Source organism: Mobula hypostoma, chromosome 17, assembly GCF_963921235.1.
Source record: "Mobula hypostoma chromosome 17, sMobHyp1.1, whole genome shotgun sequence".
In the NCBI taxonomy this organism is placed as follows: Eukaryota; Metazoa; Chordata; class Chondrichthyes; order Myliobatiformes; family Myliobatidae; genus Mobula; species Mobula hypostoma.
In genome coordinates this window covers 19,336,978-19,349,565 of record NC_086113.1, presented here as the reverse complement: position 1 = coordinate 19,349,565, position 12,588 = coordinate 19,336,978, and the positions used below count along the sequence as shown (strand labels likewise).

At 40.8% G+C, this 12,588-nt stretch overlaps 1 protein-coding gene across 6 annotated transcripts in view; it reads right to left on the bottom strand.

The window, feature by feature from the left end:
• The window catches only part of LOC134357872 (triple functional domain protein), a 345,138-nt gene that overhangs the window by 139,966 nt on the left and 192,584 nt on the right, over positions 1 to 12,588 (bottom strand). For all 6 annotated transcript variants that reach the window (XM_063069603.1, XM_063069602.1, XM_063069598.1 and 3 more), the window contains exons 21-26: positions 11,736 to 11,858; positions 11,268 to 11,456; positions 11,054 to 11,169; positions 9,927 to 9,993; positions 5,771 to 5,880; positions 3,061 to 3,130 (exon numbers count right to left, since the gene is read on the bottom strand). In XM_063069603.1, the coding sequence (XP_062925673.1) occupies positions 3,061 to 3,130; positions 5,771 to 5,880; positions 9,927 to 9,993; positions 11,054 to 11,169; positions 11,268 to 11,456; positions 11,736 to 11,858 (675 nt within the window). The remainder of the gene's footprint in view (positions 1 to 3,060; positions 3,131 to 5,770; positions 5,881 to 9,926; positions 9,994 to 11,053; positions 11,170 to 11,267; positions 11,457 to 11,735; positions 11,859 to 12,588) is intronic.

Genomic DNA, 12,588 nt, shown 5'->3' with positions numbered 1-12,588 from the left:
GGTCTGTAATACAATCCCACTAACGTGGCCATACCTTTCCTGTTTCTCAGCTCCACCCATAAGGACGCAATAGAAAAGCCCTCTAATCTGTCCTGCCTGAGCACTGCTGTAATATTTTCCCTAACAAGCAACGCTACTCTCCCACCTTTCATTCCTCTGCCTCGATCACATCTGAAACATCGGAACCCTGGAATATTAAGCTGCTAGTCCTGCCCCTCCTGTAGCCAAGTTTCACTAATTGCTACAACATCATAATTCCACCTTTCAATCCACGCCCTCAACTCATCCGCCTTCCCCGCAATACTCCTAGCATTGAAATATATACACCTCAGAAGATTTTTACCACCACTCACAACCTTTCTATCAGCGGATTTGCTTAAACTTTCAACATCATTTATTTTCACCCCAGCCACACTGTCAGCTCTGACACTCTGGTTCCCATCCCCCTGCAAATCCAGTTTAAAGCCTCCCCAATAGCACTAACAAACCTCCCTGAAAGGATATTGGTCCCCCTGTGGTTCAAGTGTAACCCATCTCTCTTGTACAGGTCCCACCTGCCCCAGAAAATGTCCCAATGATCCTGAAATCTGAAACCCTGCCCCCTACACCAGTTCCTCAGCCACTTGTTCCTCCTCCAGAGCATCCTATTCCTACCCTCACTGGCACCTAGCACAGGTAGCAATCCTGAGATTACCACCCTTGAGGTCCTGCTTTTCAACTTCCTACCAAGCTCTCTATACTCACTGTCCAGGACCTCTTCACTCTTCCTTGCTATGTCATTGGTACCGATGTGCACCACGACATCTGGCTGGTCACCCTCCCACTTCAGAATGTCATGCAATCGATCAGAGACATCCTTGACCCTGGCACCCGGGAGGCAACAAACCATCCTGGATTCTCTGTCACGACCACAGAACCTCCTATCTGCACCTCTAACTATCGAGTCCCCTATCACTACCGCTCTCCTCTTTTTCCACCCTCCCTTCTGAATTGCAGAGCCAGACTCAGTGCCAGAGATCCAGCTACTGCAGCTAGTCCCAGGTAAGTCATCCCCCCCAACAGTATCCAATGCGGTATACTTGTTGTTGAGGGGAATGGCCACAGGGGAACCCTGCTCTGCCTGCCCTTTCCTCTTCCCTCGCCTGACAGTGACCCAATTTCCTGTCCTCTGCTCCTTTGGCATAACTACCTCCCTGTAGCTACGATCTATAATCTCCTCATTCTCCCGAATGATCCGCAGGTCATCCAGCTCCTGCTCCAGTTCCCTAACGCGGTTTGTCAGGAGCTGCAGCTGGATGCACTTCTTGCAGGTGTCGTTATCAGGGACCCCGGAGGGCTCCCTGACTTCCCACATCCTGCAAGAGGAGCATTCCAACATCCTGCTTGGCATTCTCACTGCACTAAACAATCTGAACAAAAAACTTACCGGAACCTACCCTGGCCTCTGCCTGCTCTCGCCGAAGCCTGTTTGAGCCAAAGCCGTCCCACTCTGACTCAGTCCACTCCGACGATGGCCGCTGTATATGGTGGTCTACTTTTTAAACCTTGGCGCGCTATGTCACGCGCCTGCGCAGTGCAGACCCTTCTCCCCGAGCAGTGTTTAGAAAAAAAACCGACTTTTTCTACCCGATTTCTTCACTCCTTCTCAGCTGCTTTAAAATAATGAGAATTCAGTGGCTCATTGACTGTGTTGTTGTGATATGTAAACTGTAAATAGTTCTTTCATGGCTTAGGAGGTCAAGGGACCATTGTTTTGGTCTTAATGCAGTAGCATGACCTCAGATGTTCCCTTTAAGAATTGAGACAGCACCACTCCTGCCTCACACTCCAACGACCCAGGTTTAATCCCGATCTTCAGTGCTGTCTGTGTGGAGTTCACAGTTTCTCGCCATGATGATGTTGGCTTCCTCCGGGTGCTTCAGTTTCCTTCCACATACCAAACGTGTGTTAGTTGTTGAGCTAATTGGCTACTGTAAATTGCCTCAATTGTACAGCCCCTCCAACTAATCATCTAAAATTATTCCTTCAGATCACATCACTGTACATTGCGCTTTTCATCAGAGTTAAGCTCCCCCATTAAGGTGGACAGAAAGCAATTAGACATGTCTCACTCAGAATGGATCAGTTGTAATTATGTTCTGAGTCCTGGGTGCTAGGGTCGGGTCAGGTTGGGCTGGCTACCCATAAATAAAAGTGTTCAGGATTTTAAAGATAAATACACTCTGTAGAAACAAATACACCATGTCATGGCTGCAGGTTCAATGTAAAGCTGCGCTTAATAGGCACGGACCATTGATCTGGGAAGTGAAGGACAAGTTGGGTTTGGTATCAATAAAATGGTTCTGAGGAGGTCCAAATCGCTGGATGAAGTACAGGTATTAAATTAATACCTGAGCAGATCTTTACCTCCATTACTGTCATTTATGAATGCAGAGTTTTGTAAATGGGCATTTTATTGAGAGGCACATAAAAAAGCTTCCTTCCATTTCCCATTTATAGATTCTGCTTATACAAAAGATACCCATCAACATCTTCTGGAACTAATTGAATAAGTTGACATGAAGTGACATGGAAAGTAGTAAAAAGATTGGGCCTGAGACATCACAGCCGAGCATAATCCTGACTTCCCTGATGCAAGTAGCCATTAAATCAAAAGTCACTATCTAATGATCAGGCTTGTGGATTCTTCTTTCACTGTATGACAGGACAGAGGCTACAGTTCACAATCTCAATGCTAACTGCTTTAACCAATTAATCCTTCAAGGAGTACAAAAATAATTGAACCTTTTCAGATTACAGTTAATATGTTTGCATACATAGATGTGTTATATGAGCTACAGGCAAGCCAACTGCAACACTGGTTCTTTCTTGATGAAAATCCAATACGGGTTTAATATTCTAACATTCAGAGTTTTGTTTTGTGATGAAATATATATTACCTTTATGCTGTTTTTAACTATGTATTAACTACTTATGTATTTTAACTATAAATATATACAACTCAATTGCCAAAGGTTTTATCTGATGAAAATAATTTCCTGAGAGTGAAAAATGACTTACCCAGGTTACAAAACAATGACCCACATCTTCTGGCAGTTGCTCATACTTCTCCAGCTCCTTCAGAAATAAACTGTGAAGATATTTTTAAGAGTATAAAACTCCTTAAAAATGTTGCTTCCATTGCATCATTCAAATAGCATTAATGTCAATATGATGAATAAATTCTGATGGATAGTTTATAAATAGTTTGCAGAAGAGGGAAACAATGTTAAATAAAAAAAAATCAAATCACAATTCTTAATTTACACTGAACTATAAACACCTTTTCTTCCAATTACAAATTTAATTTATTAGCTACTGACTCCATCCCTTTTCCGGCATCTGCCTGAAACTGAACAATGCTTGGTACCATTAGATCAAGACATAAGCATCACATCACATCACATGTGTTATTTTCACCTCCATTTTCTTCAGCTCTTCTGCTGTTTAAAGCTCATTTCACATTCATTCTTACTGTTTGATGATCACTCCAATAAAGTTCTTGCCTTGGTCTATCTCCAAAATTGGAGGTCAGCTGGAACTTGGGTCGAAACTCTTGCAAACCCCTCTTAACCAATTGTCTTTTTTAAACCTTGCAGCCTATGTAGGTCAGCAAGTAAGCATCTTAATTTTGAATTCTCATCTTTGCATCTAAACTTTCTGATGATATCAATACCCACCCTCCCATTTCCACATCCATCTCTTCTCCATCTATATAATATCCTTCAGATCTCAGCACTTCCCCATTTCCAGCATTCTGCTTTTCTCTCGATTTTTCACCAACTGTTGACAGCAACTGCCAACACCCTGGGCTTAGAACTTCTCTCCCCAAATTTCTATTCTTTGTAATCTCTCTCCTCTCATTTTAAGATCATCTTTAAAACTCACCTACTTAACCTAAAAGTAAAGTGGTTTAGGACACAATTTTGTTTGGTATGAATAACTGTTCATGGACCCTTTACATGTTAAAAATGCTCTACAAATTTATAATGTATTCAGAGGTTTATTTCAATATAGAAATCACACTGGAAAGGAGGAAAAAATAGATGGTTAGAGGGAGTGAGATTAATTGGACTTCTCTTAGAGATGACAGAGTTTGTACATTCTCCCTGTGTCCAGTTAGGTTTTCTCTGGCTTCCTCCCACATTCCCAAAAGGTATTAGGGTTATGGTTTGTATGTTGTGGGCATGCTATGTTGGCACTGGAAGCACGGTGACATTGACAGGCTGTCCCCTCCCCCAGCACACACTTGGACTGTGTCAGTTGTTGATACAAAGAATGCATTTCAATGTACAATGGCACGCAAAAGTTTGGGCACCCCGGTCAAAATTTCTGTTACTGTGTATAGCTAAACGAGTAAAAGATGAACTGCTTTCCAAAAGGCATAAAGTTAAAGATGACAGATTTCTTTAATATTTTAAGCAAGAAAAGTTTTTTTATTTTTATCTTTTACAGTTTCAAAATAACAAAAAAAGGAAAAGGGCCCGAAGCAAAGGTTTGGGTACCCTGCATGGCAGTACTTAGTAACACCCCCTTTGGCAACTATCACAGCTTATAAACGCTTTTTGTAGCCAGCTAAGAGTCTTTCAATTCTTGTTTGGGGGATTTTCGCCCATTCTTCCTTGCAAAAGGCTTCTAGTTCTGTGAGATTCTTGGGCTGTCTTGGATGCACTGCCCTTTTGAGGTCTACCCACAGATTCTCGATGATGTTTAGGTCGGGGGACTGTGAGGGCCATGGCAAAACCTTCAGCTTGCACCCCTTGAGGTAGTCCATTGTGGATTTTGAGCTGTGTTTAGGATCATTATCTTGTTGCAGAAGCCATTCTCTTTTCATCTTCAGCTTTTTTACAGACGGTGTGATATCTGCTTCCAGAATTTGCTGGTATTTAATTGAATTCATTCTTCCTTCTACCAGTAAAATGTCCCCCGTGCCAATGGCTGGAACACAAGCCCTAAGCATGATTGATCCACCCTCATGCATAACAGTTGGAGAGGTGTTCTTTTCTTGAGATTCTGTACCCTTTTTTCTCCAAACATACCTTTGCTCATTGCAGCCAAAAAAGTTCTACTATTTTAACTTCATCAGTCCACAGGACTTGTTTCCAAAAAGCATCAGGCTTGTTTAGATGTTCCTTTGCAAACTTCTGACGCTGAATTTTGGCCTGAATAAAAAAAGTTTTCTTGCTTGAAATACTAAAGAAATGTGATATCCTTAACTTTATGTCTTTTGGAAATCAGTTCATCTTTTACTTGCTTAGTTATTCACAGTAACAGAAATTTTGACCAGGGGTGCCCAAACTTTTGCATGCCACTGTATGTTTCAATGTTTTGACGTACATGTAACAAAGAAAGCTAATCTTATATCTTTTTCTTTTTTTCTCTCTACCATGCTGTAAACTTGCTTTGATTCGGTGATTAACATTATGCACTACCCAGAAAACCCAATACAAAATTCAGATGCTTTTAATATGTTTTGCGACATAGCCAACTGTTTTCAGATTTTGCATCCTTTGGGCTGGGCTGGCCTTCATCTTGCACCCACATAAGGCAGAAGATCCCACAGAGCGAGGTTTTACATCAATTACTCAAAGCAAGTATTTAATATTCTTGCAGAACAACACAGGAACATTCATGTATTTCTATTCTCAATTTCTCTGAAACACAATGTATGGTTTACATCTCATTATACTTCACTGTTGAAACATACATTAAGCATATTAAGCATACTTACTTATTATGAAATTCACAGATTTCCTGCATGTTACCAAATATGATATGCTCTTTATTTACAATCCCAGGTGGAATTTCATCGACCCCACTGGTCATTTCCCAAAGATATGTCTAGATTAGAAAGAAAACATTGTTGAGGAGGGTAACTTAGAAACATAGAAAATAGGTGCAGGAGTAGGCCATTCAGCCCTTCGAGCCTGCACCACCATTCAGTATGATCATGGCTGATCATCCAACTCAGAACCCTGTACCAGCCTTCCCTCCATACCCCCGATCCCTTTAGCCACAAGGGCCATATCTAAGTCCCTCTTAAATATAGCCAATAAACTGGCCTCAACTGTCTCCTGTGGCAGAGAATTCCACAGATTCACCACTCTCTGTGTGAAGAAGTTTTTCCTAATTTTGGTCCTAAAAGGCTTCCCCTTTATCCTCAAACTGTGGCCCCTTGTTCTGGACTTCCCTAACATCGGGAACAATCTTCCTGCATTTAGCCTGTCCAATCCCTTTAGGATTTTATATGTTTCAATAAGATCCCCCCTCAATCTTCTAAATTCTAACGAGTATAAGCCTAGCCGATCCAGTCTTTCATCATATGAAAGTCCTGCCATCCCAGGAATCAATCTGGTGAACCTTCTTTGTACTCCCTCTATGGCAAGGATGTCTTTCCTCAGATTAGGGGACCAAAACTGCACACAATACTCCAGGTGTGGTCTCACCAAGGCCTTGTACAACTGCAGTAGTACCTCCCTGCTCCTGTACTCGACTCCTCTTGCTATGAATGCCAGCATACCATTTGCCTTTTTCACCGCCTGCTGTACCTGCATGCCCACTTTCAATGACTGGTGTATAATGACACCCAGGTCTTGTTGCACCTCCACTTTTCCTAATTGGCCACCATTCAGATAACAATCTGTTTTCCTGTTTTTGCCACCAAAGTGGATAACCTCACATTTATCCACATTAAACTGCATCTGCTATGAATTTGCCCACTCACCTAACCTATCCAAGTCACCCTGCATCCTCTTAGCATCCTCCTCACAGCTAACACTGCCGCCCAGCTTTGTGTCATCCGCAAACTTGGCGATGCTGCATTTAATTCCCTCGTCTAAGTCATTAATATATATTGTAAACAACTGGGGTCCCAGCACTGAGCCTTGCGGTACCCCACGAGTCACTGCCTGCCATTCTGAAAAGGTCCCGTTTATTCCCACTCTTTGCTTCCTGTCTGCCAACCAATTCTCTATCCACATCAATACCTTTCCCCCAATACTGTGTGCTTTAAGTTTGCACACTAATCTCCTGTGTAGGACCTTGTCAAAAGCCTTTTGAAAATCCAAATATACCACATCCACTGGTTCTCCCCTATCCACTCTACTAGTTACATCCTCAAAAAATTCTACGAGATTCGTCAGACATGATTTTCCTTTCACAAATCCATGCTGACTTCGTCCGATGATTTCACCGCTTTCCAAATGTGCTGTTATCACATCTTTGATAACTGACTCTAGCATTTTCCCCACCACCGATGTTAGGTTAACTGGTCTATAATTCCCCAATTTCTCTCTCCCTCCTTTTTTAAAAAGTGGGGTTACATTAGCCACCCTCCAATCCTCAGGAACTAGTCCAGAATCTAAAGAGTTTTGAAAAATTATCACTAATCCATCCACTATTTCTTGGGCTACTTCCTTAAGCACTCTGGGATGCAGACCATCTGGCCCTGGGGATTTATCTGCCTTTAATCCCTTCAATTTACCTAACACCACTTCCCTACTAACATGTATTTCCCTCAGTTCCTCCATCTCACTGGACCCTCTGTCCCCTACTATTTCCAGAAGATTATTTATGTCCTCCTTAGTGAAGACAGAACCAAAGTAGTTATTCAATTGGTCTGCCATGTCCTTGCTCCCCATAATCAATTCACCTGTTTCTGTCTGTAGGGGCCCTACATTTGTCTTAACCAATCTTTTTCTTTTCAGGTATCTATAAAAGCTTTTACAGTCAGTTTTTATGTTCCCTGCCAGTTTTCTCTCATAATCTTTTTTCCCTTTCCTAATTAAGCCCTTTGTCCTCCTCTGCTGGACTCTGAATTTCTCCCAGTCCTCAGGTGAGCCACCTTTTCTGGCTAATATGTGAAATGTTTTGTTTTTACAAGTAGCAGCAAATATCTTATGAGCAAGTATTTTCAAAACTTTTAAACAGCCTGAAGCAAAATTCAGAAAATGTTGGAAACAGCAGGTCAGGCTACATCTGAGGGAAAAGAAACACTAGTGTTTCTGGTCAGAACCCTTCATCGGAACTGAAAACGGCATGAAAAAAGAAGTTTGTAAAACTGCAAGGAGGGGGTGGAAGGGGCAAGTCTCTAATTGGATAAAACTAAGTCAGCTTTTATTATGCCATGGACCCCTACCATTAACCGAGGGGTCCATGGACCCCAGGTTGGAAACTCCTGAACTAAGATGACCATGTGGATAAGGTATAAACAAGCTTATTCAGTCCATGTTTGAATGGGAGTAGTTAGAAAGCAGATAAGAAAACAGCTAAAAGAATATGGGAGTTATGAAATGTAGAGCAAGAGACAATCCCAGCAGATTAAACTGAGCACATCCTCCACTCCCAGATGGAGAGTAAAAGGAAGTTAAAGGAAACAAGCTGGAAGTCAAGCTATGTAAAGTCACAGAATTCAATACCGAGTCCAGAAGGCTGCAACGTGCCCAAAAGGGGGAAAAGAAAAGAGGTGATGCCCCTTAAGTTAGTGCTGGGCCTCAATGTGACAGTACAGGAGGCCCCAGATCGACAGATCAGAGTGAAAATAAGATGAGGAATTTAGGGGGCAGGCAACAGGACGTTTAGGGTCATCTGGAATGCAGGTGTTCCACAAGTCACGCAGTGTGTTTGATTAGTGTAGAGGGGGAACAACATTATGAACACAGGCTGCAGAAGGCTAGAATAGAAGTAGTACAACTGAATCACTTCTTCACTGAGAAAGAGTTAGCACTCCTTTCAGTGCCCATTGAACTCTCACTCTAATCAATCTGTCAGGATGACTTCCTGTACCATCCCAATGAGCCCTATCTAAGTTTTAGAACATAGAACATAGAATAGTACAGCACAGTACAGGCCCTTCGGCCCACAATGTTGTGCGAACCCTTAAACCCTGCCTCTCATATAACCCCCCACCTTAAATTCCTCCATATACCTGTCTAGTAGTCGCTTAAATTTCACTAGTGTATTTGCCTCCACCACTGACTCTGGCAGTGCATTCCACGCACCAACCACACTCACCAGAGTAAAAAACCTTCCTCTAATATCCCCCTTGAACTTCCTACCCCTTACCTTAAAGCTATGTCCTCTTGTATTGAGCAGTGGTGCCCTGGAGAAGAGGTGCTGGTTGTCTACTCTATCTATTCCTCTTAATATCTTGTACACCTCTATCATGTCTCCTTTCATCCTCCTTCTCTCCAAAGAGTAAAGCCCAAGCTCCCTTAATCTCTGATCCTAATGCATACTCTCTAAACCAGACAGCATCCTGGTGAATCTCCTCTGTACCCTTTCCAATGCTTCCACATCCTTCCTGTAGTGAGGTGACCAGAACTGGACACAGTACTCCAAGTTTTGGACAAAACTTTGTTGTCGGGGAAAGTTTGAGTATTCGGTAATTAATATCAAATTCAACAATTAAAGATAACTGTCTTTCTGTGTTTACATTAGAACTGTCTAGCCCTGTTGTAAGGTTAGTTCGTACTTTCTCCCTCCACAGACAGTGTCACTATGTTTAGTATTCCAGCATTCTCTATTTAGTTTCAGGTTTCCACTTCAGCTCTGATCTGCTTTTCATAGCTTTATCATGACCCTTTCTTTGTTTTCTCTCAAGTGCTCTCATTAAAATTTCAACCAGATGGCTCTGTAAACCGCAGGATCAACTCAGCAGCTTTCGTTTCAGGGATATTACCTTTGTTATATCCACCCGCAGCTCCCTTGCGCCCCCATCCTCTCTGCAACTTCAAGACAACTTGTCTTCTCACTTTTTCAGTTTCAAAGAAGGGTCTTTGAACTAAAATCTTCACTCTGTTTCTCTTTTCCTGCCTGATCTGCTGAGTGTTTCCAACATTCACACCTCCAAACACTCCTGGATCTGCTGAGTGTTCCCAGATACATACCTCCAAACACTCCCGGAGATCCCGTACATAAGCTTTTTCAGTTTGTATCAATTCAGCCATAATGAATCTGGGGATACATGCACAGATTATATTGTCAGAATGTAGAATTGTTACTATTACCTTTATATGCTTTAATGTTAACCATCTCACACTGAACCATCTTTAGGTAAAACATCTGGGGTTTGCTTTTTAAGAATCTCAAAAATTTTCAAGAGAGTGAATCAATCTGGAATCAGACTGTGGCTGGACTGTGTCCCCTCAATGACCATGTACCTGCATTCAGACTTTCCAGATGCAGAGAACCAAACAGATTTACCAGTCAAACCCAGTTAGCAGTCTATCCTAAACCTCTTGCCCAGAAATCCATCACAGCTACAGCAGATTACTGAGTGAGAGACAACAATACAAATTTTATGTTTCTGTAGTAAAAGACTTCTAAAACCTATTAAAATAGAGTTATTAAAGTATCAAAATGTAAAAATAATTAAAATAAATCTGAAACAAATAATTAAGAATGATACTGTAAAGTAAAATGAATTCATGTAAGTAAAGCATTTAACCTCACATATTTTTCACAAGATTAGCAATACCATTCAGATTTTTGGACCATTGTCCTTTTCCAGACTTCCTCACAAAAATTTACGGAGAAAATAGGGAAGTTCATTTGAACATACACTTCAGGGAGTCACTGCTCCGCTGCAGGACTTACAACAAGTCTAGCCAGACGCACACTTATCAGGCCATCAGGAAGTTTCCGATATTCACATTCAATTGTGCATACATGGAAGTCTAAAAATTCCTGTGCAAAATGCAACCTATTTGTTTAATTGAGCAACCTGCTACCTTCCAAATCTCCGGCCATCAGTACTATTTAGCCTATTATTTCATTAGTTATACATCTGCCAAATTGCTAACATAAATTGGGCACTAAGTTGTCAATTTTTGATCATATCTACTAGGTAGAACAACTTTATCTTGGAAAAACAGGATTATTAATAAGCATTGCTTGAAACTGAGTTAAATTGCGTCTCGACTCATGATGGTAAAGATTAAGATGGTTTATGTAAATCAATTCCATAATTTAAACTGGTATGCTCAGAGACAATGTGAAAGTTATCAAAACATACTCTTTCCTACGAGCTGATTTACGCCTTTCCTCATTCAGCTCATGGGCAGCGTCACGGAGTTTCACCTCTGAACCAGGAGCACTGGCAGGGATGATGTCCAACTGCAAGTCTTTGCTCTGCATGAAGAGAATGAGAAAGAAGGGTCTCAATTAATATGTACAAGATAGAAATTAAAAATAAACAGATTGTAAACCTATTGGTCACATTAACTCACAGCTTTGGAGTCTGAAATACCCAGTGCCTTTTCCAGCGCTACACGATACTTCTCCATGCGGAGGGAGAAATCCCGGTATCTTTTATCTACTGCTGTAACCCAGTTTTTAATTTCCACTGCATGGGAGTGCCCCTTTTCACAAAACCCATCAGCCAGCTGTATCAACAGTTTTACACGATCTTTGGTTTGCTGTTTAAAAAAAACAGGAATAAATGTAAAATGCTAACAATAAAATTTTCTTTTTTGTGAATACCATGAGAGGTCAAGAGTAAACATTAAGGCTAGGCTGTTTAAGACAGTAAAAAAGGAACGATGATATTGTTATTTGAGTAAAGCTTTTTACTTTCATATAGAATTAAATAGACGCTATAACAATGTTCAAAGCAAAACAAAAAAAAAAATCAAAGCTTCTCTTCACACATATCCTGAATGAGTCACGTGTGATCAAACTCAGAGATTCCTGTTTACCTTTGCAGTAATTTGGAACTCTTCATGCTCTTTTAAAAGCTCCTGAGTATGTGGGATGCTGGAACCAGTGGATGTGTGTGTGGACAGGTAGAACTCCCCAGTATCATGAATCCACTCCAGAGCCTACAAATAATTGAACCACATTGTATCACAAGTAGACTTACATCACATTAAAACGAGAACCAAGATACACTAGGCATAATATATTTCATTTTAATTTTCAGTAACACTGTGTTCAACACTTCTCAACATAATTTTCTTGAAGTCATTTGGATGCGGTTCCAAGTACGCTACAGATTTCATTCTGAACGATGAAACATTATGAGACGAGACTTGTTAGAGTGTAATATCTAATCAATGGTCCTCAGAAATCTCTTTGATATAAAAATTCCCCTTTGCTTTAGTTTAATCAGAAAGCATGTGAAGTGTATAATCATTTACTATTTAAAGTGAGCTACAATACTATAAATTGTATGCTATTATTTGGATGAGGTGAAAAGGCTTATAGTTTGCTAAAGCTGACAGTTCAAAACTAATAATAAAGAAAATCAAGGCAAAACAGGTACACTTGGATTCTTTTGTTGTTTTAATGAGTCCTGACTACATTGCTAATATTGGAATTATGGCTCTTTATTTCAACATTGATAATTTAAATAGCCAAGAATCTCAAAAGACCCAGGGTACAGTGTCTATAAATACATAACACATTTCCATACAGCTGCATATAAATCATGCTCAACTACAAATATGACCATTTCTAAATTGCATACAGCGCTGGGTTTTTGTGTAAATCTGAGTAATATTATCTCAGTTATATTGCAATATTTTAGCTGAATGTCAAGCACTTTTTCAT